Source organism: Crocuta crocuta, unplaced genomic scaffold (assembly GCF_008692635.1).
Source record: "Crocuta crocuta isolate KB4526 unplaced genomic scaffold, BGI_CrCroc_1.0 scaffold143, whole genome shotgun sequence".
NCBI lineage: Eukaryota > Metazoa > Chordata > Mammalia > Carnivora > Hyaenidae > Crocuta > Crocuta crocuta.
The window spans coordinates 3,557,466-3,581,229 of record NW_027529175.1 but is presented as its reverse complement, the minus strand read 5'-3'; the positions used below and the strand labels follow the sequence as shown (position 1 = coordinate 3,581,229).

The 23,764-nt window shown below is 60.7% G+C and overlaps 1 protein-coding gene across 1 annotated transcript in view; it reads left to right on the top strand.

Annotated features, from left to right (window-relative positions):
• The window catches only part of SCUBE1 (signal peptide, CUB domain and EGF like domain containing 1), a 140,939-nt gene that overhangs the window by 74,567 nt on the left and 42,608 nt on the right, over nt 1-23,764 (top strand). The window contains exons 5-7 of the mRNA XM_077757892.1: nt 8,211-8,336; nt 12,441-12,557; nt 15,187-15,276. Of these exons, the coding sequence (XP_077614018.1) occupies nt 8,211-8,336; nt 12,441-12,557; nt 15,187-15,276 (333 nt within the window). The remainder of the gene's footprint in view (nt 1-8,210; nt 8,337-12,440; nt 12,558-15,186; nt 15,277-23,764) is intronic.

Sequence of the window (23,764 nt, the reverse complement as noted above, 5' to 3'; positions counted from 1 at the left end):
TGAAGTCGCCATAGCAACGACCCTCGGGAGGCACACATTCCAGCTTTGTTATCCCGGCCCAGGGCAGAGAGAAAGGCCCAGCTCCTGAGTACAAACAGATCGGCCCGCCTCCCCCTGCCCTGCTTGAGATGCATCCGTGAACTTTGCTTTGCCGAGGACGCGGTGTGCACCCTGGTCCGGGGCAGGCAGAGTCTGCGATGGTTTCCCTCTGTGCTCGCTCTGGTGGAGAACCGAAACGTGGTGGAAGGCTTGGGAAAAACAGACAGCCCCTCACCGCCGGGGCCCGTCCCAGGGCCCAGAGCAGGGGGAGCATCGCAGGGAAGCCCTGGGCACCCGGGACCCTGGCCCTGCTCTTCAGACACAGTGCGACCCTGGCACGTCTTTCCCCACCCTGACTTGGCCTCCGTTTGCTTGCTTGTGAGACGGGCGTGGCTGTACCCACTTCTTCGGCTCATGAGGAGGGCTCAGTCACAGGCGAGCGTCGGCAGAGCCCGAGTCTCTAGCTCACGCGTTCTGAAAGACTGAGAAAGGGCTCCTAACTGTGTCTCGGCCCGGCCCCCCTCCCTCTCCCACAGCCCCTGCCCTCCCTCTAGGCTCCTTTGTCCCTTCCAGGGTGACAGCAGCGCCTCCCATGTGCTTCCGGCCCGTGGTCTCTGCCCTGCAGGCTGCCTTCCGTGCCGAAGTGCACCACTGCCCGACTTACAGCCTTCCTGTGCCCCTCCCCCGGCCTGGGATGCAGCCCCTCAAGCTCTCACCTGCATCCTTGGCCTCAGTGGCCCAGAAAAGGGGAGAGCACATTGAGTGAGCACCCGGGAGGCCGGGCCCATGACGGAGCCACTGTTACGTGGATGGAAATTAAGGCTCAGAGGGAAATGGTTGCCCAAAGGCATTACCCAAGGTCATGCGGGCAAGTGGCAGAGTCTGAAATCAGACCCAGTGACGCGGCCGTGAAGCATCTGTCTCCTCATCACTGCCTGCCCCTTCCTGGGCACAAAGAGACACTCGGTCTGAGTTTGCAGAGCGTCATTAGATTTGGATGAGTTAGATCAAGTTAGGTTCGAGCTGGCGGGCAGCCTGGCCTGACTGGCACCAGGCCCCTGAAGACCAGCACTTCTGGAAGCGACTCTGAAATTCGATCTTTCCCCTCTAGGCAGAGAGGTAAACAGGGCTTCCTGCTGAACTTGGCACTGTGGTTACTCCCTGTATCAGGATGGGGAGCCGGGCCGAGGGAGGCTGCACCCTGCCCAGGCTGCTCCCAAGAGCGCACACGGTGCAGAGCAGGGGCCACAGGAAGGCAGAGTCTGGGTCACGGGCCTTCTGTTCCGCAGACTCACAGGAAGCCGCGCTGCGCCCAGCCCTGGGCTCAACCCGTGCTCTGGGGGAGCCTGGGGGTGGCATCAGTGGAGATGGCGTGCCGGTTAGACCTGGCCGGGTGCCCTGGCCCCCTCAGAGGAGCTGGGGTGGGGCCGAAGCACAGGGGCTGGAGTGGAGGCCCCCAAGGCCCCTCCCAGCGCGGAGCCCAGGCCCGTTCCCCTGGAGCAGAAGCGCTTGGCCTCCTCGTGTGCCTGGGGGTTCACGTGTCCAAATTCACTTGCCCCTGGCAGTAGCCATGCTGGTAATACTACCTGTCAGCTCACTGTCCTCAGGACAGCCCCCCACCCCACCCCAGGAGAGGGCAGAGGGAGCGCCATCTCCTTCACCCCTGGGGCCGAGGCAGAGGAAGGCCCACACCAGGCTCCAGGTGATGGAGCTAGAGCCCCTGCCCAGGCCTGAGCCACCTTGGTCCCTGAGCCACCACCAGCTCATGGGTAAGATGAACTGATGTGAGTCATCCCAGGACTGGACTGTGTTAAGGGGGGGACAGGGGGATGTCCGAAGAGTGACTGCAGGGCTTCTCAGAGCCTTTAATGGGTGCCGTGGAGGCCCCGAGTCGCCGTCTCATAGAACACATGGCTGCCAATGCCACGTGGTGCTCTCACCATTCTCTGTGAGGTGTTGTGAGGTAGGACAGCCTTCATCTCTTCTTCCTCCCTCCCTCCTTCTCTCCCACCTTCCTCTCCTTGTATTTATTTCACCCCTGTGCTGGGCACTGAGGACACAGACAAGGGTGAAGATGTCCCTCTAAGTTCCCCATGGCAGCAGGGGAGGGTGACTTAGCAACCATGTGCTTGTAGCGCAAGGCAGAATAAGGCGGGAACCCTCTCTGTGCCACACGTGTGGATTACGTAGGTCTCTCATCTGAGTTTCATGGCAGCCCTCGGAGGGGAAGCTTATGACGACCAATTTCTCGGCTTAGAAAGCAGAGACCTGGAGAAGAAGGCATCTGACCTGAGGCTCAGGTACGATGCATCTCAGTCCCAGGCCCTCTTGAGCGCCGCACACCCTTCCTCGGGGTGCCTGGAACATGGTGAGCACACCGGCCGCGCTCTGGGCCTGGGCACCAGCCCCTCCCTCTGGTGCTCTGTGTTCGTGCCTCCAGTAAGATCTGCTGCATGGATGCTGGGCACCGGGATGTAGCAGCGATCGAGACCCTTCCTTCCTGTAGGAGCTCCCTGGCTGGTGGGAGAGGTGACGTCAGGTAGACCTGCACAGGGGCCAATACGGAGTGGCCCCTGCCTCCCCCCCCTCCCATCAGCGTTTTGCCAGCTGGAAGGAAGAAACACAGAGCCAGGAGACTCGGTGTGTGGGGTCAGATCTTGAACTGGAATAACGAAGGCATCAGGGAACCTAGAGAAAGCGAGTTTGTGCAGGAGGCTGGGCTCACTCGTTGCTCGGCTGAGCGCCTGCAACCTTTCTGAGCTGTCACAGCGGGTGTGGACCAGGCCTGTCAGAGGCCGCCCTGGGGCCCCCGGCGCAGCGGGAAGGCCGGCCTGGCTGCAGAGGGAGAACGGGACCCAGGGGACGAGCAGGCGAGGAGTGGGAGGCCCAGGCTGCTCAGGGAGCCTCGCGCTGTTCCGAAGGGCTGAAGGGGTGATGCAGGCGCAGAGTGGAGGCCTCGTGTGGGCCTGACGGTCCTGCAGGTGAGCTGAGGCTCCGGCCTCGTGCTCGGGAGTAGTGGTGCCAGGTCACGGAGCCAGGGTTTATGTGCTTTCTTGAGGCACTGCTCAGAGAGCTTCACGGAGGAGGAAGCGTCTGAGCTGGCCTTGAATTTTAATAGGTTTTTAATTCCGAAGGCAGTTACTGGTAACAGGCACCACTTATTACACTCAGGCTGTGCCAGGTTCCCGGTTCTGCTCTGCCCGGGAAGTGCTGCCAGTCACCTTCTGGGTCCCACAGGCGTGGCACAGTGACCCCAGGGTGGGAGAGTTTGGCTGGGACCCCACAGCCTGGATTCCAGGCCTGCCGTGTGATCTGGGACAGACACTTCCCCTCCTGGGCCCTTTTTCCCCGCCTGCAAGATGGATGCACACGATGGACCACGAGGACGCATCCCGCCCTGACCATCTGTGTGGCCCTGCCAGCCATGCCGCAGGTCTTCTCGTGGCCTGCCGTGGCCAGTGTGCCCCGGGGCGAGGAGAACGTGACACAGTTGCTGAATTCTAGAGCCGCTGAGGAGCTGCATTAGCGGCACCGAGGCAGCCATATTCCCTCCAGCCCTCCCAGGCCGGGCCGTTGCAGCCATCTTAGGAATGGTCACTAGTGCCATGGTGATGCCCTGGTGGCATCCACGCAGGTAGGAGGCGCCCCCAGGAGCCCTCAGGTCTCACGGGAAGCCGGCTGTTGGTGGCCGCTGTTCTCAGCTGCTTGCTCCCTATCGGCCTGTTTCCCAGCATGGCTGCTGCTTGGGTGTGAGGCCCAGACCTGTGTCCCAGACCCTCATGGAAGACGGGAAGGTCATTCCATTTCCCTCCCTGCGTGGAGGGTCCCCCCCCAGGCAGGACTTCTGTTGGACAGTGAGGTCCCTGAGAAGACTCAGAACTCAGCCTGCTCTCAGGGCCTGGCCAGAGAGTCACACGAAGACCAGAGAGGAGAAACATGGCCACCATGTCGCGCTGGGAGCGAGGCTGGGGGACCGAGGAAGGCTTCCTGGAGGAAGGGACACAGTGGCATTTGGCCTTACAGGGCGAACACCTTATGGAACACCTCACCAGTTGTCAGTTTCCTGGAGTGTCCAGTCTGTGGCAAGGGCAGGGACCTTCGCCCTGCAGAGACGAGAGGTGACGAGTGCCTGAGAATGGATGGGGGATGGGGACGTAGCTTCAGGTCAGGTCTGTCTGCCCCCCCCCCCCCCAAGGAGGTTCAACCAGCAAGGTCAGGAATCAGCTCCCACCCATTCTCCTCTGCACGCAGACTCTCTTCTTAGCCAACTTCCCCCTCATTTTAGGAAGTATCATTTTTAATTAAAAATTTATTAATGCTAACATGTGATATATTTTAATTTCTATGTTTACAAACTAATGTCTACAGACTCCCCTATTTAATTTCTAGGATAACAAATATCAGCAGGTACAGCTCGTCAGCACGTGAACAGAAGCTCTCAGGCTTCCCTGTAATGGTCGGAAACGTAGAGGTCCCNGGGGGGCGGGGGGGAGGTGGTGTCCTCAGTGAGTCACATGACCTCACTCAGGACTTTAAGTGGAAGATGGGGGCCTCACCGGCCTCTCCCACAGTTGCCGAGACCACTGAGGTGGGTGCATTTGAGGCCAGCCCACCACAGATGGGGCCTGGGGCCCCCCCTCCCAGCTCCGGTTTCATCATTTGCTTCCATGTCAACTTAGACTAGAACACGGATCACCCCCCGAGTTATCCTTTGCCAGCAAAACATCAGTGTGGCTCGTTAGTAAAGTCTAGATTCTCAGAAAGAAAGACTGCCTGACTGCAAGGCCTCATGTTAAGAGAAACCGTGACTTCTAATGCCTTACGCTCACTTCAGCATCCTGAGTGCAGGGCCACACCCGCTCCCCAGGGACACATTTATGGTTAGTGATAATTAGCAGGGTTTCTCGTAAGTCGTGTTTCTTTGGCTGGGAATGGAAATTGAATCTCCTTCTTCACATATGAGCCTGAGCTCAAACAGGGGCCCTGGGGCTCTTCCCAGCTCAGGGGGAAAGCACGGATCTGTTTGAGTGGCATCGATTGCCTGTGCCAGCCACAGGGCAGCCCTGGGAGGTCAATGTGGGGTGGTGGCGTGGGGGTGACGTGGGGTGCAGTCAGGAAGCCCTGTGGAACTGTGGAGTTTGAGACAGGCCTAGGGTTTTGTTTGTGGAGGCAGGACGCGCCAGGGTGTGGATGGGGCGCTCCGGAGGGGCGGTCAGCAGGCTCCTGGAGTGTGCAGGAGACAAAGCTGCGAAGATGCCAGAACACCAGCCCCTGTGCCCCTGGCACCGAGGAGCCAGAAAATCCACACAAGCAGGGAGTAAAGGGTGACGTGGACTCAGGGAGGCTGCTTGGTGGCCACGGCCCGCCGGCTGGCCCCGGGCCAAGGCAGAAGTCTCTTGGAAGACCTGATCAGAGACTGCATATGTCTCAGTGGCCCGTGAGATCACCCTTCTCTGAGGAGGGGCTGCCAGACCTAGACAAGGTCCCCACAAGGACCCTCCTCCAGATCTGCAGAAGGTAGCGGCCTTCAGAAGTCAGTGCCCCCATGGAAAGATCCAGGATCAGAATACCTACCCTAACTTGTCTGCGAAGCAGAGATTATCAGTCCTGTTTTACAGAAGAGACTCAAGAAGTGAAGCAATTCCCTCTGAGACACACAACCAGTAAGGAGGCCAGACTCATACCCACAGCTGCCTGCCTTGACAGTGACCTAGGAGGGCCATGCTATCTTTGTGAGACTGGCTCTCGCCGGCTCGAGAGGGCCCACTGTGCACTCCTTCCCAGCTGCCCTTCCAGGGCCCTCGCCCGGTGCTCCAGTCAGCCGTGTTACAGCGTTCCCACCCCGCTCTGCAAGGTGTGCGTGCAGGGGTGGGGAGCTGTTGTGGAATTTGGCCAGAGGAAGGGGCTGTCTCTCCGTAAAAACTTGAAGCTTCCTACAAGGAGCTCTGTTTGCTCCGCTGCTGGGTAGTTGGTCACGCTCTGCGTCGGTCCAACAGCATGCCTGGACTAAGTGAGCAAAGTGCAGGTTTTACTCATCGCCATTTCTTGGTTTTATTGATACTTAGACTTTTTACACATCTTTGTTGGGGGGCACCTGGGTGGCTCAGTCGGCTGAGCGTTCGACTTCGGCTCAGGTGGTGATCTCGCAGTTCGTGAGTTTGAGCCCCACGTCGGGCTCTGTGCCCCTCTGCCCCCGCCTCATAAATAAACAAACATTAAAAATGTATATATATCTTCGCTGTAGCTGCCAGGGGGTATGTGTTTTAAATAAATGTCAGGTCTCAGTTGCCCCACGCCCATGCTTAAAGTGGACAGACAGGGTCAAGACCGAGCCAGTCCTGACACACACGCAGGCCACCTGGGGAAGGGAGTTCCCTCCCTGTGTCCAAGACTGGCTCCTCTCGGGTAGGACACGGAAGTGAGGTCTCAGGGCGCTGTGTGGGCGGATGGCAGCTCTTCCTTTCATCTGCCCTTAGTCTCTTGATGGACTTGTGACCTACAACCTCTCACTTGACCCCGATGACCTCATAAATCCTGGAAACTCCTCACAAATCACTGGGAAGATAAACACCAACCAGGGGTCAACTGAAGGGGGTCTGAGCCACTCCAGCCAGTCTCCTGGGGTGGGGGCAATGTCCCCGGAACTGTGGGTGACTGAGGACAGAGGCAGATGGCCCACCCCAGGCGACCCTCAGTTGTCCCCATTATGCCAGAGCCCTCAGGGAACATTTCTGTGTAATTCTCAGGGTGCACGGACTGGAGGCCGGGCCTCTGAGGACTCGAGGTGAATGGTGTGTGGTCCTTGCCCTGGAAACTCAGGGCGGCCCAGCTCTGCGCTCAGCAAGGCCTCTGGGCCAGGAGTGGGGAAGAGGTTTATAGTCCGAGGTGCCGGTCCGCATCCTCGCGACGCCTCTCCGCAGACCGTGGGCCTTTTGCCTTCACAGGGGCAAGGAGCCCCAGAACATCGCCACTGCCTAGGGTTTGGAGCCTCAGCAGGGGCTCGGGGAGCCGGGGAGGAGAGGGGACAGGGAACCCAGCCAGCCTTGTGAGGGACAAGACTTCTGCGCCCGGCCGGGAGGACGAGCTGGAAGGGCTTGCCCAGCAGGGGCGACAGGGCAGGACTCCAGCTGCAGGACAGGGACACGAGCAGGCACTGGGGTGGCCCAGCCCCGACACCCTGTGGCAGGCTCCCCTTTCTGATGCCTCCCACCCAGCAAAGGCGGGGGGCTGTTCCCAGCTGCCCTTTTAATATGAGTCTTCACAGAACAAGGCCCCTGAGGTTTGCAAACATTTTCCTTTACAAAGTAGCATTTATCCAGCAGCAGTAACCTTGGGCTAAGATTTTGGAAATGGGGCCCCATGTGCTCAGGGACCCCAAACAGGCTCCATGGGGTACAGGGCACACGGGTGGAGAGGCGGCCAGCGTCAGGTCGTATAGGGCTCTGCATTTGCGAGTGAGGGTTTCTTGGGTCCTGGGGTGCACTGCAGTGACCAGGGACAGAGAGAGACCCACTCTGGCAGCTGGAGAGGGGGCGTGTAGTTCAGGGCACGGCCGTGGGGCCGGTGAGGACGGGCCTGTGCTGCCCTGAGGTCCAGCAGAGCAGAGCAGCGGCCTCCGGCTCACGCAGGAACGCAGTGCGGGGTGGCCGTGCAGGGCTGACAGCGCCTCCCAGGAGACACCACCTTTCCTTACAGCTGCCGCCCACCCATACGGTCCCCCGACCTGTCAGCGCTCCCCTCGCGGCCCAGCCGCCTGCCTCCCAGGGCTGCATGCCCTTCCGGTGCACACTGAAGAGCGCTGCCTACCATCATCGTCTGAGATGCTACCCACACCTGCTTTAGGAGGGAAACTGAAGCCCTGAGCTGAACTTGGTTCCGCAGTCTGACCTAGGGCGGGGACGCTTCTTCCTTGGGTCCCCTGGAGTCACTTTCAGTGCTGTTCTCAGACCTAGGCGCTGTGTCCCTGGTTTTCCCCCAAGGCGTCTCCAGCTGGAGGGCCAGGTGCGCACCCGCGGTGTGCGGATGGTGCGCGTGCTAGCGGCAGCCCCGGAGCACTGCACTTGATGGTGACAGTTTAGAGGCTGCCTCTCTTCAGCCTGAAATTTTCTCTCTCTTCCCTCCCCACCCCCGTCCTCTCTCTCTCTCTCTCTCTCTCATCTGTCTCTTCCCAGAGGGTATGAACTGCATGAACAAAGACCACGGCTGTGCCCACATCTGCCGGGAGACGCCCAAAGGTGGGGTGGCCTGTGACTGCAGGCCCGGCTTTGACCTTGCCCAAAACCAGAAGGACTGCACACGTAGGTAGATGGAGGCAAATGGGTCAGACCTCCCCACGCGTCTCCTGCCGTTGCTTTATTGCTGGGGGCGGGAGGCATCTGTCCGGTTGGCTGGACGTTTTCCAGGGAGGGCTCTCCACCCTTCAGGGTCGAGAGAAGGGCAAGGTCCCTGAAGAGGGCTGGGGAGGCGTGAGGGATGGGGGCTGTGAACTCGAGACATGGCGTTTTCCCCACCTGGCATATATCACCCACAGCCCCGGGGCAGGACCCTGATCAATAGCGCTGCCGGTGCTTACTGTAACCCTGACCCCAGAGACCCCTGGGCCCTGAGCCTGAGCCCCTCCATGGGTCAGTGTGGCGAGGAGACCTACACGCTCAGGCTCCCTAATGGACCAGGGTGGCCCTTGGTAACAGGACGGTATAGATGAGGAAAGGAGCTGGGTGGGGGAGGGGTCCCAGCCCCGCCTATGCTGACCTGGTTTCCGGGGTCTGCCCTGCGGGGCCCACTGTAAATGGTGATAACGTGAGATCCGGGTTGAATGAGGCCTCTGGCCAAAGGTGCCACTCAGGACCAGCTTGGATGTCAGCCCGCAGGCCACAAGTGTCCTGCACCCTCTCACTGTGGTCACCCAGCTCCCCAGGAGGAGTGGGAGCCGGCAAACGAAGTAGAACCGTGGCTGAACACACTCACGAGTCCTCAAGAGCGTCAGACCCAGCAGCGGCGGCTGCGTGGGGAGTGGCGGGGGGGCAGCCTCTGCTCACCGGGCAGCGGGGATGCCCACCTTGGCGCCGTGTCTGCTCTGTGCATACGAAGAGCTGAGGGAGGCCCACCTCTGGCCGGAGACAAGTGCTTCCTTCCAGCCCCGCTTCGTGACCCCGAGAAATAGCTTTGGAAGAGTCTGAATCCAACTCCGGGTAAAGACAGCAGTCCCGGCCTTGCCGCTGAAATGGGAGATGAACCGACCAGCTCTCACAGAGAACGCAGCCTTGCTTTCCATCCGTCATTCTGTGGAGAAGACAGCTGGCCCTTGCCGGCTCATCACTCGTGGTCTTCATGATTGTCATCAGCTGTTCTTTGGGCGCCTGCCACGCCTTTCCCAGCCCGTGCTCCTCAGTCCCCAAGGTCTCAGGAACCCACAAGCACTAGACAATGCCCCTGCCTTCGAGGAGCTCATGCTGCAGCCCCCACTCCTGATGTGCCCTTTCCCCAAAGCGAAGAAGCTTCCTTCTGCCCAGGTGGGTCCTGAGATGCGGGCAGTCTCCCTCCGTGTTGCTGGTCTTTCCTGTGGGGTCACACAGATCAGCGTGCACACTGTCACCACGGGCAGGTGCCCAGCTGCAGCCCCAGGACTTCGCCAGGCCCTCCCGTCCTCTGCATCAGACAGTTCCTTAAACTGCAGAGAAACTGGCTGCACCTGGCGCCCTTCAGAATTGGAAGTGCAGATTCCAGCTCTCCCAGTCCTCCGGACAAAGGCCAAGGACAGGCATGTGTGGACTGGGTGGGCGTGTTAACAGGCTCAGCCAGGAGGAAAGAGTGTTCCTTCAGTCAGCAAGACCGATCAAGCCTGGAGCTAGCTGGGTGCCCGGGGAAGAGAGCTGCGAGCCACGGGCAGTGGCTGGGGCCCACTGGACCGTCTGAGATGAGCACTGCAAGGGGACAGTATGCTCAGAGAGCGGCTCCCGAGGGGCCAAGCTGACCTGAGAGGTCGGGGACAAGGCAGGCTCTCTTTGAGCAGGGAAGCATCCTCCCCCTCCCTTGACAGACAGGAGCCATGCCCTCAACCCACACGTTTGCTGGTGAAAGAAATAGAAGCCCTGCCCTCTCTACTGGGGGAAGGGGGGCTGGGCACTGCCGAGATGTTTATTGAATCGGATATGGGTCCTGGGGACAAGGAGTGGGTGACTGCCCTGTGGCCCTCCCGTGAAGGGCCTGCACAGATAGCTGTGGCTCCAGTCGGCTCTGGTCGACGTGCAGGGTTAGTGTGAGGTTGGCTCTGAGGCTTTCCCTCTAGCCCTTGAGGCCAACTGAGGTCTAGGAAATTCTAGATCAGATTTGGGCTGGATGCTGAGGCCTGCCCTAGCCAGGCCCGTGGACCCGCAGGACCGAGGAGCCTCTGCGCCAAACCCTTTCATCTCTCCCGAGGCCAGGACCCCGCCAGGGCCAGAGGGGGTTTTCTGTGTCCCTTCATGGTCCCGGAGCTCAGGGCGCCAGTATGTATTTCCACGCAGAAGCTGGAGACTCTCTGGGTGCTGGCGAGCTCGGCCCCCTGTGGCCCATGAGATGCACGAACACCTGTGGGGGCCAGTGCGGGACCCTCAGTGTGGCCCTCCCCCAGGCTGCCTCAGACAGACCTCCGTCCTTAGAGTCGCTTGCAGGGCGCTGCCCACTTGCTGGAGCCCTGGGCTTGGAAAGAACTGTCTGCAGTGTCCTCACCACCTCCTCACACCCGCACCCCTGCCCACTGCGAAGCGAAGCTTCTCTTGATCTGGAAAGGCATGTGATGGCCAGACCGAGGCAGGGCTCTGCCTGGGGCTCTGCCCTCCCCGGAAATCTGTGGCTGCCTGTGCCCTTGGCTTCCCTGGGGCTCTCCCCGGGCAGAGAGCCGAGAGAAGAGATGCTCCTGTGGAGAAGGGGCCAGATGGCTTCGTGCTCCACGTCCCATCGTGCTTCCTGAAGAGTCCTGCAGGTCCTTGAAGTGTCACCCCGGAAACTGGGTCCCTCCTTCGGATGGAACGTTAGCCCCCGTGGAAGAGGCAGCCCAGCAAAGACCCTCTCTGGCTGCAGAGACAGTGTCTGGGACACTGAGCAGAAGCCACTCTCTCTATGTCCTCCTCAGTGGGCAGGCAAATGGCATGTGTCCAGGCGGACAGGGTCACCACCGTCCCTGGGGACGGACGCCCCAGAGGCTCTGTGCGCTGCCCCAGCAAGAGGAGTACCTGGGAGAGGCGGCCGCGGGCCTCGGTTCGGGAATGCTTGGGCCCCGTGACGGGGAGCTTCCACCTGATAGAGCACCACTAACCCGCACTGCCGATTTGGGATCTTTGGCTCCTCTGACCCTGTTGGGTCTGAGATTCATTCTCGCGTATGTGATCATCATTGCAGTTTTGCCAAGTAGATGAAGAGCGTAGATAGACTTCTAGACAAATGGTGAAGGTGCCGGGAAGACCGAGTCCTCAAGGCCCCGGTGCACCATTTGCGTAAGGTCATGGGCACCCCATCGTCATGCGAGCTGAGCACAGGGGGGGCGGGGGCTGCAGGAGCCCCTCCCACGGAGACCTTGGATCTCCGGTAGCGCTACTTCTCGCCCTAACATGTGATAACAAGCGGTTTTCTTTTGGATAAACTGGAATTTATCTTTTCCTACTTCAGACTGGCTTTTTATCGTTGTTGTTCAGCACCCTCTTGGCCGACGCAGGGTGCTGATGCCGTGAAACATTTTAAGATTCTGGGCCGAAGGGCACCCGCTCCTCCAGGCCATAGACGCCGTAAACTACATGACACGTTTCAATATAAGGGCCTTTTCGAAAGTGCACCCGAGATGACATAATGGGCGCATGTTCTGTCTGTCTGTCTGTCTGAACATTGCCTCGGGGGAATCCGGGCTCTGAGGGGCAGAGGCTGAGCCAGCCACTGGGACTAGGAGGGAATAGACTTCCACAGGGACAGCGTCCCACACACGGAATGAGTGTCCCCCTCGCCCCGGGCCCACCACCACCCTCCCCCACCTTGCAGAGCAGGCCTGGCATCACAGACACTTGTCCTGCCCAGACAGGCAGCTGCTAAGTGCCTTTGGAACCTAGAAGGATAAAATGCCTCCCCTGTCCCTTTCTCCACCCAGCATCATATGAATCTGTCACCCGGGCCAGCTGTGTATGAAGCCCACACGACCCAAGTCCACTCTTGTCCTGCCCCAGTTCATGCCTAGGGAGCGAGCAATTCCATCCAAGACCCTGGTGGGGCTGAGGTCCAGGGAACTGTGCGCTTATCCACTGTTTGTTTCATGCCGTCACTTTGCACCCCACCCCACCCCCGGTCCCTTACAAGAAACAACCAACACCGATAAACTAATCCTCTTTGTTGTCGTTCCTTTTATACACACGTACGTACACTTTGGGCCTAACTAGTAACCTGTAACTATGGAAACGGAGGCTGCCAGCACAGCTGTGAGGACACGGACACGGGCCCCATGTGTGGCTGCCACCAGAAGTACGCCCTCCACTCAGACGGTCGGACGTGCATCGGTGAGTACGCACCTGTGCCAGGCTCTGGCACCCGGGCGCCACCCCGCCCCCTCAGGGCGCACCCCATGGGCCTGATGTTCGCCAGCACCCCGCCGTGACCCGGTTTCCAAGAAGGAAGCCTAAGGGAGCACGATGAGCACCCCAGGGTCCCCACGGGTGGGGCCGGCGGCCGTCCCCCAGGGAAGCCTTCTGTAGAGACTTACCCGGGGCCGTCCAGCCACCCAGGACCAAGCGCCTCTGCTTCGTGTCACTGTGGGCTCTCTGCAGGTCCTCCTCCTCAGCAGGGGGGTGGTCTACGGGGAGGAGGAAGGGGCGCGTGGCCAAGGAGGGGAGCCTCTGCCTTGAAAGCGCAGGGGTTTCCACCCCTGACACAGGGACACACGGCACATCTGCTTAACCTGCATCTCAGCCCCATTAGCCACGTGAGCTGCCCTCCACAGGCTAGAGAACCAAGAGGTTTTCTCAGAAAGCGGCTTGAAGTTTTCATTGTCTACACCAGGGGAGACAGATGGAAGAATCCCGGGGCAGGGGCGGGGCTCTGGGTGTTTTTAACTGCTTTCTACTCCTGAGCTAACGGGCTCTCACTGGACTTGTCCCAACTAGAGTCCCTCCTTCTGAGCATCGCCCCTTCTGTCACCTCACCTGTCACATGGAGTCTCAGTGTGAGTCCTGGTCACCTCCTTCCCCCGGTCCTTATTTCCCAGGGCAAGCTAGGATATCCGGGGTCACCCCATGCCATAATCGGTAGTCGCTTCTTTCCAACTCCAAAATAACAACAGCACATCTTTTAGCTGAGAAAACGAAGAGTTTCAAAGTTGGCACCCATCCAACTTTGTTCATCCTCTGCTTTCTTTCTCTTCAACGTCAGCCACCTTTAGAAGCCACGGTCAGTTATTAAGTCTGTTCTCTTTAAGGGTGGGGGTGGGGGCACCTCTGGTTACTGACTCAGAAGATATTCCCGGAGGGACTCTCAAGTAACAAACGGGGTGGCAAGCAGGCAAAGCCGTGAAGCCAGAGTTTGCTGTCGCCTTCTGTCCCCGGGACTGTACCCCCGCCCTCTGAGGGGCCCGAGCAGGGGCGCCAGGGCCGGGGCGGGCTGCCAGCGCCTCGCCCTCGTCCTGGCTGCCTCCCAGGAGCTGCTACCTGCGTGGTTCTCCCTCCCTCTGTGTGGTCACCTCTCAGAAGGCCGTTCTGGTTCCATTTTATCTCATTCCTCCTGCTTTTCTGGTGATGGTCCCTGATTGCCTGTCTTGTCTGATAACTGACGTTCATGAGTTATTTTCAGAGCCAAAAGCCAAACCAAACCAAACAACCAAAAAAAAAAAAAAAGAAAAGAAAAGAAAAGAAAAGAAAGAAAGAAAGAAAAAGAAAAAAATATTTTTTTTTTCAAAGCAAAACCTGGTCTCAGACCGGTGTCTCTATTGCAGCCTGATCCCATCTAGAACCTCCTCTCCCACCTCTCTTCCTGTCTCCACTGTCCTGCAGGGGGGCCCCAGGCCCACCAGCCCCTTCCTGTCTGTCTGCTGGGTCCCCCTCACTGTCTGTGTCTGCAGCGCAGCCGCCCCTGCCGGCCTCGGGACCAGCGCAGACAGCTGCCGGCCAGACACACGCCCAGCCTCGTCTGACACACCTTGTCTTTGTCCACCTGACTCATCCTTTCTCAGTTTTTTATCTTTTACGTCTGCTGCATGTGAAGGTCCCTGCCTCGCTCTACTTTCTGATGTAACCTCCCTGATCCCCTCTTTCCCTCCCCTCCCCTTAGAAATCCATACCCCCACCCCCAGACCCAGCTCCTTGGCCACTGCCTCCTGCTGGCCAGGAGCACCTCCCATCTGCCTCTGCTCACCGCTGCTCGGGCGCCCCCACTCGGGAGCGAATGTCCCCGCACACCTCCCCCCCAGCAGAGGANACCCCCGCACGCTCCTAGGATGATGACCCATGTCGCAGCCCCACGCCAAGCACTTGAGTGTCTCGCTCCAGTCCTCTATAGACAAGCAGGCAACCAGCGCTGCCCAAATCAAGCCCCTGTTTCTTCCTGTCTGTTGGAGAGGGTCCGCTGTGTGTGTGTGTGTGTGTGTGTGTGTGTGTGTGTTCCTCTGTGTGTCTCGTTCTTAACTCTGCATGAGTGTTTGACACACTTCCGTGCCCTCGAGATGGGGCGTCTGCTGTCCAGGCACAGCCATCACCGGACCTTGTGGCCCTGTCCCTTTGTCCTGTGCCTTGTCCTGTGCCTGCCTCCGCCCCCTGAGCCGGGGGTGTCCGCCATCACGTGCATCCCCCTGAGCGCTGGGGCGCCACCGTCTGCCTCCGCGGCCCTCCGCAGCTGGGTCTGTTCCCTCGGACCTCAGCCACCTCCTCTGCCTGTTCGCAGATGGGCCCTGTGTCCCGTCTGTGCCCCTCGTGTGGCCGTCCCCCATCCTGCACCCCGCACCCTGCTGCCTCCTCGCCCTGCCCCGAACACGCCACCTTGGAGGTCCCTGGGATTCGCCCCTGGGCGCGGACGCCGCGCCGGCCCGGCACGCTGTGTTGGCTGTGTGTGCGCCACGCCGAGAGGCTGGCTGTCTTGGGCCGCGGGAAGTGGGCTCTCATTAACCACCGGCTCCGTGTTTGTCCCTTACTTGTGTTTTAGAGAAGGATGAGGCTGCAATTGAGAGCCCTCAGTTCAATGCCACGTCAGTAGCTGATGTGGACAAGCGGGTGAAACGGCGGCTACTCATGGGTAACACTTTTCTTCCACTTCCTTTGTTGTACTTGCACCTTTGTCCGTGTGCGTGCGCGTGCGTGCGTGCTGCTGGGAGGGGCTGGGAGTGCGTGCTGGCGTGCGGGGTGGGCGTGCGTGTGGGTGCCCACCTGCGTGTAGGCACGCATGCCGTGTCTGAGTGGGGGGGCTCCACTCTAGATGTGAACTCGCTTTTTCCTTGTTAAAGTTTTTACCCTTCATCAAACACGTGTATTTCTCTGTGTGTTTGTAGCAAAGAACCCAGAGCCAGTGTCTAGTGGCCTCTGCGGGTAAGGAGACATTTGCTATAAGCCCCTCTGCTGACAGGAAACGCCCCCATTTCCCGCCAGGAACCCCGAGATCAGCAAAGCAATACTGAGACCCAGAAGCAAAGGAGGGCGTTAGCGTAGAGGAAGGATTCAGGCAGCACAGTCCCCCTCGGCCTCCTTGCCAAGGAGAGAACCCACATTCAGGGCAGAAAAAGACCCATCTAGATTCGGGGCTCGGGGATCTCTGGGACTCACTTTATAGCTGGGGAATCTGCTACCCAGAGAGGAGAGGACCGTTCAGGTCAAAGGGAGATTCACTCAGCCCCTTCTGGCGCCAAGGCTCCTGACTCCGTGAACGACCCAGCCTGAGGTGGGCACAAGTGGGCCCATTTTGGGCTGGTCCCGCCTCAGGCCCCCACTTAGGGGGCAGGTTGGCCCCAGGCCGGGCCCAGACGCTGGGGAGGCTCACCCAGACACCCCTGGTGCTGCTCAGGGCGGCTTGGGCGGCCTGCCGGAGTGGCTGGCCCTGGGCAGGGGGAGGGGAGAGGAGGAGAAGGTTGACCAGGCTGCTCTTCCTCGGAGCTCAGTCTGCAGAACCGCAGAGCCAGTGTGCCCCTCTTTCACTCACCCCCCGCCCCCGCCCTCAGCTCTACTGTGCTGCGCTTGCTGGCCCCTGGGTGGCGCCTGGGCCTTGGGAGCACAACTGCGGGGTCGCTTGGGGACTGTCACAACCCTCTTTGTGTCTCACCAGCCTTAGGAGCCCTGGGGCCAGGTGGTACATTTTCCAGGTCCCAGAGGAGGAAACTGAGGCTCATGGGGCGCTCTGGCATACCCACAGTCACGTACTGCAGTGCACAGCTGAGCTTCACCCGAAGGTCACGGCTGTGTGGGCCGTCCTACGTGTCAGGGTCACAGGACCATGAAAGTCAGAGCCTCAGGGTCCCAGAGAGGTCACCTAGTTTCATGGTCCTCATGTGGATCTCCAAAGAGTCCAGGCATCGAGGGAGAAGGGAAACCTAAATGGGGCGACGGAAGGGAGGGGGCCTTTCACACTGCGAACCAGGCTGGAGGCCCGCCCTCCCTGGTGGGGCTTTGAGGGGCAGAGGAGACCTGGGCTGTCAAGGCTCTGTGAAGCCTGAAGTCCGTGTCGGGCAGGACAGGTGCAGCCCCGTGTCTCCAACAAGAACACTAGGGTCCAGGGGTCTGGAGGAGCCACTCTGGTCACATGGGCAGGCGGGACTTCTGTCTAGAAGTCCCCTCTCCTCAAGCTTTCTGGACAGAACTGTCTGGGTTGGCCTGGGAAGGGCTGGAAATGGCCACCGGATGGGCTTGAAGGTCCCCGCGAGCAGGCGTGCCCACGACTCTCCAGGAAAGTAGAGCCAGGAAGGTGGCCGGAGCCGGGTGGTGGGAATCAGAGTTGCCGGGGCCCCGCAGCCTCATTTACTGCGAGGTGGGTCCTGCTGCCCACGACCTGAGCCCCAGAGCAGGGTGGGAGCAGGCACTGGGCCCCCAGGTGGCCTGTGCCCCCCCACCAGGAGGGTGACGGCAGGGAAGGGCAGAACTGAACTGGCATCAAGTCAGGGGGTGGCGAGGAAGAGGGAGGGGCTGTGTGTACTTGATTTGTCTACTTAGAGTCCATGGATAATGGCCTGGGGCTGGGCTGGGGAGGTAAGAGGGGTGGAACTGAGAATATGGGTACCCTCACCTCAGGTTTGGGAGGCAGAGCTGGGGCAGCAGCTTGGGGGACGCCACATCAGACATTGGAAGGGGCCAAGGACAAGGATGATGATCGGTGTCCCCTCAACTCCCACCTGATTGCAGAAGTCCCCTCACCCATCCCCTTAGAGCCCACCGTGCTCCCCAGGCAGAAGAGACCTCTCCCTCCTCTGGTCTCCCTACACACCTGAAGCCTGGGACAAAGCCCTCCGCCCGAGCTAAGTAACCATCCTCGAGGGTTCCGTGAAAGGCACCTCCAAGAGCACTGGTGAGCCCCTCCCTCGAGAGCCCATAGTTCTTAGCACCTGTCTCCACTGAGAGCAGCCCATGGGGGACAGACTTGGGATCCTACTGGACTTCAGGCTCTAACTAGTAGCCCTTGGTGAGGACGGCTGCTCCAGGCTGTATTAACAGAGGCAGGATAATGGAGAACGAGGGAGGTCGCCAGCCCCGTTGTGCCCTGTGCTGGTCAGAGGATGCCTGGGGAATCCCGTTCAGAGCCCCGCCCTGTGTGGAGACAGCAGCCTAGACCGTGAGGGGAACCTGAGTGAGATAAGCACCACTGGCCGGTGGGAGGGAGCACAGGCAGTTTATCCCACAGACGCCTGTGGCTGGGGGGCCACGTGAGCCCTCTTTTGGGCCCTTGGAGGGGGCGGGGGAGGACAGGGAAGGGGGAGGACCTTGTTCTGTGGCCCAGGAGCAGATGAGGAAGGCAAGAAACTGAGGAGTTTGAGGGCAAGGTCAGATCCTGGGCCACCCAGCTCCAGAGTCTGTGCCCACAACCCCCCTTGACCCAGATCCTCACGAGAAGACAGAGACTAGTGAGGAGGAATGGGGCTGGAATGCCCCGGAACCTTCTGCCACGAGCAGCACCCATTGTAGTCACGGTACAGGGTTCCACCAGAGCAGGACACGCGTGCTGCAGTCCCCAGGTGGCTGAGATGGTCTTCCTGAGATGCCAGTCACCCTCCTGTGTCAACAGGGCTCGTTTTTAGGGGGTTAGGATAAGACTGCGTGCAGGGCGGCGCTCGCTGGCCGCCTGAGGCCCCGTGAGCACATGCCATCCTGGCCCTCTCTGTGGTGGAACACGCTGCCAGCAGACTGGTCCCGCAGGCTCAAGCTGACACCCCCTTTTCCCTGTCACAGAGAGGGTGGTGGTCCGTAGCAGAGCAGCCTTGGGCCATTCAGGGCTGCATAGCCCCTGCCCCACCCGTGGGGTCCCAGCTGCACCCAGCAGTAGCTGTCCGTAATTACCCCCAGTCACCGAGCACAGGCTAAGAGTAGGGGCAGTTATGTTTACTCTAAAGAGGCTCAAAATACCTAAGAGATTTTCTATTTACATTAAAATCAGTTAAAATATTTGGATTCGAGGGTTGGAGTGATCAATTTCAAATATCTGGCCAAGTGGTACAAAACCCCTGAACACCCAGCTGTTTGCCAGGGGCCCCTGGGCCCCCCCCGCATAGCAAGACTGACGAGACGCTGCTTTGTGTTCTTATCAACCCAGGTCTTATGTCTTCTGTCAGTCCCTTCCCCACCGGTATGTGGGAGGGATGCTGTGTTAGCTTCCTCTTGCTGCGAACAAGGTACCACAATCTTAGTGCCTTAAAACAGCACATCCTCTCCCATAGGTCAGAGATTGGACTCGGGACTCACTGGGCTAAAACCAAGGTGTCAGCAAGGGCTGCATTTTTTTCTGGAAGCTCTAGATGCTTCTAGAACCACCCATGTTTCTTGATTTGGGGCCACTCCCTCCATCTTCCAAGCCAGCAACATTACATCTCTGTGACCTTGCTTCCATCTCTTTCGCTGATCTCTCTCCTCCACTTTTAAGGAAACTTATCCACACAGCTAATCCAGGACAAGCCCCCATCTCAAGGGCTTAATTTAATCACATCTGCAGAGTCTCTTTTGCCATGAAGGGTCGTAGGGAATTAAGAACATTTTAGGGAGCTGCTATTGCCGCCTCCCAGCCAGCCCTCTCTGGTGAGTTTTCCCGCAGCCCTGAGGCAGATGACCCCACTTTACAGATGAAGGCAAGACCCCAGAAAGGGAGTACGCCCCAGGCCACACAATCAGCAAGAACTAGTCTGTGCCAAGGTCGGAGGCCTGTGGACTGCCAAGCCCAGGGCCCTAAGTCAGAAGCTGAGGCGAAGAGGCCCTCCTCATGAGCGGCGTGGCCACTGCCCTCACAGCCAGCCCACTCGGGGGTCCCCCTGAGCCCAGGACAGCGAGGTGCCCCGGGCCCCATTTAGCCTCGAGCCTGAGCTTCTCTGGGCCTGGCACTGTCCCAGCCTTCACTCACCTCTCAGCCACCCTGGGATTGCTAAAGCAATTGCCATTTTACAAAAGAGGAAACTGAGGTCCAAAATGGCACCAACCCTGTGTTCGCGCAGCCGGCACCCTCCCATCTCCCTGCACCTCTCCACCTGTGAGCCAGGCCTCCCTTCTGTTGAATAGGTGATACGAGAACACTTTCATCTGGCTCGGTGCAGGGTGAGGTGAGGAGGGGCGGGGGGCGGGGGGTGCCGAAGCGCACGTGCCTGGCGCCCAGCACACGGCAACAGCCGAGAGAGTGCCTGGAAGGGGGGCTAGGAGCTGGAGACCCAGAAGGTGGGGGAGGAGCAGGGAAATCGGGGCGGGGGGGAGCCGTGGCTGACAGTTGGCGGGTGCAGACAGAGCCCCGTGCTTCCGCAGCCTCATCTAATTGTCCGGCCCCCCTGGGAGGTCTGGCTGATGTCACTTCTCTGCACACACACTCACACTCCTCCTCCCCGGCCCCTCCGCCCACCCAGGGACCACCCACCTGCCACCTCTTTCCCACAGCCCCCACCTCCAGCTCCGAGGCCACCTCCCCCACCCCCGGTTCCAGGCCCACCTGACATCGGTCACCTCCTGGAAGCCACTGTGCGCCTGTCCCTCAGGCCCGCGCCTGCAGCTTCCTGCCTCGGTGGGCCCAGCCACCCACCATGCTGTACCCAGGTGCCATCTTAGTTCTACCTGACAGAGGCTTGTCCAGACCTACCTGGACCTTCCTTGCCACCCCCATCTCCACTCCTTGCCCCTCCTCCACCTGCACCCTATTGTGCAATAAGCCTGGGACTCCCTGGCTTGTGGCAGAGGCCAAGACTATGCCAGCTCCAATGGCCCCCGGGGGGCACCGGCCAGGGCCTTGCCCAGAGCAGGAACACCGGGAAGGCTGGTTGGCCGAGAGCATGAACAAAGGCTTCCTGGAGGAGGTGCCTGGGGTTGAGTGGGGCCTCACTGCTGGCTGTTCACACAGGCAGGCGTCCAGCCAGGAGAGAAAGGGCAGACAGGGATCCTGAATCCTGGGCACACTTGGCAGTGGGAAGAGGCCCTTCCAGATGTGAGGCAAGGGAGGTGATGACACAGGGCAGTTTCCTGGGCCAGGTGCTCGGCAGAAGGCCCACCAGAGGGAAAGGCTGGGCAACCGTGGGGCCAGGGCCGGCACCTTCCCCACCAAGCTGCAGCCTCCCTGTCCCCGGGGCCAAGCTCTGGGCTGGGCTCCGGTGCAGGAAAAACCGGGGTGGTCGGATTTCACCCCTGTCCGTGAGCTAGTGCCAGGTATACTGGTCTCTAGTCACCTGGGGGCCCTGGCTGTGGTCCTGAGCTCCTGCCCTCAATTTAGCCACACACGCGCGTACGCACCCTAAGGGCTGCTGGAGGGAGGTGGGTCATGGTGCCTTGGCTAAGTAGTCAAGAGAAGGAGTGTGGGATGGAGCAGGGTGCCGGGCAGGGCTTGTTACGCCAGAGGGGGCGGGGAATGGGCTGATCCAGAAGGGAGGCTAAGGCTTAGAGGGGTGTGACTCACCCTCCAGCCTCCCAGTGAGTCAGGCAGAACCAGGGCCCCTCGCGCCCGCGCCCGGGCCCTGTACTTCCAAGGACCGAGCCTGCTGGAGGGAGCAGGCCGGCCCCCACCCTGCAGAGGCCCAGGGCACTCGCCCTTAAGTCCCTGGGCTGCCTTCCCCCTCACGGGGCCCATGTGAATCTGGATCTGGATCTGGATCTGGTGCTAGCCCATCTGTGTGCCCATCTCCTAAAGCATAAGAACCGTGCGAGACAACCCTTCTGTGGGCACGGCTAACACAAACGCCACTTTCTCAGCCCCCAGGATGAGGGTAGGGGTGAAGGCGGCGTACGGGGAACCAGGGACTTGCTCCCTCCCAGCTACAGGTATGGGTGCAGGTCGGGTCGGTGCGGGCAGGCCCTGGCCCAGGATCTCGGGGCAAGTTCTGTGAGGGAAGACTGAAGANGATGGGGGGGGGGGGAGGCACTGCCGTATGAGTGGTGGGTCAGAGAGAACCTGGCAGGAAACGTGGGCTGAGGCCCAGTTGTTGGCTTCCAGAACCTGCAGCAGACGGGGGTTTGCAGGCACAGCGTGCCGTAGAGAATCCTGAAGCATGAAGCCGGCCCTCGGGTGTGGACATGGCCCCAGGCCAGAGCGAGTTGGCTCGGCTGGAGGTCAGAGGGCAGGGTCTGCCGGGTGGGGAGCTCAGGATGGTGTTACAAAGAGAGTGACCGGGTGAGGCGGCTGGGCAGGGTGACCCCTGAGGACTGAGGGAGACCGTCGATCCCCGCTGGCAGAGGTGGCCCGGCTCAGGGAGCTGAGGGTTTAAGCCAGGGTCCCACGGCTTCTCAGAGGCAGCTGCCTGTGGCTTCCCCGGGGGAATCCACGCTTGGACCAAAGGGCTGGGTGTGGGGTGAGGGGCAGCGAACTGGGCACCGGAGCGCCCAGCCTGGCCCGCTGCTCCCCCCGGGTGGCCTCAGTAACCCCTTCCCCTCTCCAGAGTCCCGGCTCTCCAGCCTCTGGGGCTGGGGCTGGGGCTGGGGCCACCTGGAACAGCGATGCCTGAGAAGGGCCTCCTCCGTCAGACTGGCCTGCATCAGGGGCCATTCCGAGTGGCTCGCCCACCCCCCAGGCTTCCCGGTCAGTGGCAGGCCCCCGCAAGCCCTCGCCCCTGCCCTGCACTGGCACAGAAAGTTCCCACCTAGACAGCTTTCCCACTCGGGCAGCGGTGAGTGGAGGGGAGCTCCTACTCCCCACTCCACACTCCGCTCCATCCCACTGGCAGCTGGGCGCGCTTGACCCCCACACACTCCTGGGCCTCACCGCCCCCTGCCCACAGCCCCTCACTGTCCTGCCTTAACCCTTCACTAGTTTTCTTGGCCCCCCAGGATTTGGTCCAGGAGGGTCCCAAAGGCCTGTGGGGTGTGAGCTCAATGCCCCCACCACCTACTGGCCCACTTCCCCGTGTTCCGGCCTGTGGACGTGGCTCTCTGCCCTGGCACACTCAGGAGGGCCCTGCAGGGCACCACTGCCCGTGGTAGCCGCAGATGGAAGGCAGCCCGGAGAACGCGGGGCTTCTTTATGTCACCCGTACAATCTGGTCCAGCTGCGCTCTCCAGAGGAGCCCCGGTGGGGAGGAAGGCGTGAACCTGCCCAGGGGCCCCAGTCACCCACCCCCCACCCCTGCCCTCCCACCCCAGCCACCGGGGCAGACGATGGTCCACCCTTCCTTGCTGCTTGCGCCGCTCCTCACCCACCCTTGCCGGCCTCGGGACTTCCCTGGCTGGCACCAACCAAGGCAGGCCCAGAGGTGGCCGCTGACTGAGGGGCAGCCGGAGCCCAGGGCTTCCTACGGATCTCCAGGTCTGTCCCCAGGAGCCTGGGGGAGGACGGGGCTTCACGGTGCTCAGCCGGGCTGTGCCTTTGCCTGAGGAGCTAGGCGTTCTTGAGCAGTTTTGCTGACAGCGATTCTTTCCCCTGTGTCGTCCTGGCCCAGGCCCCGGGGCCAGACCTGGGCTCCCTCCCGGCCTTCCCGGTGACTAGCGTCTTCTCCAGGCTGGGGCCACCTCACATCTCTGAGCCTTAGTTTTTTCTCTTTTGCAAAGAGGGCGTGTCGTCTCTTCTCTGAAGCAGCTTGGACGAGATGCTTTATGCAGAGGCCCTGGCCTGCGGGTGGCACATGGTGCTGCGTCCCATTGTTTCCCACTTTCTCCGCCCCAGGCCATTGGCACTTTTACTAGGGCCCTCGGAGCGCAGGCCCCAGGCCATGAGGCGAGAAGCCTCCATCCTGCCTGAGCTTGGTGAGGTCAGAGGCGGTGATGCCATAAGAAAGGGGACCTGGAGAACCAGCGGCGTGAACAGGCGCCTTTTGGGGGCCAGCCAGGCACCCGCGGTCCGGACCCCTCCGGGAGGCCTGCCCGGCTCACAGGCCCGAGCTGCGGAGAGGGAGGGCGGGCTCCGTGTGCCGGCTGCACCGGCCCCGGGAAGTCACGGGTCGGAGGGGGAGTCGGGGGTGCGCTGGGGTTGAAAACCCCACCTGGGAGCACAGACGTTGGTGCCCAAGGGCTGGGGCGCCGCCTCCCTCAGCCCGGGGCTGGCCCCGGACCGGTCCGTCCCCGGGTCCCGGCAGCGGTGGGGAATCTGGAACGAGGCTTCGCTCCGTGGAGCAGCCTCTGGGCTGAGACTTTGCGTACCT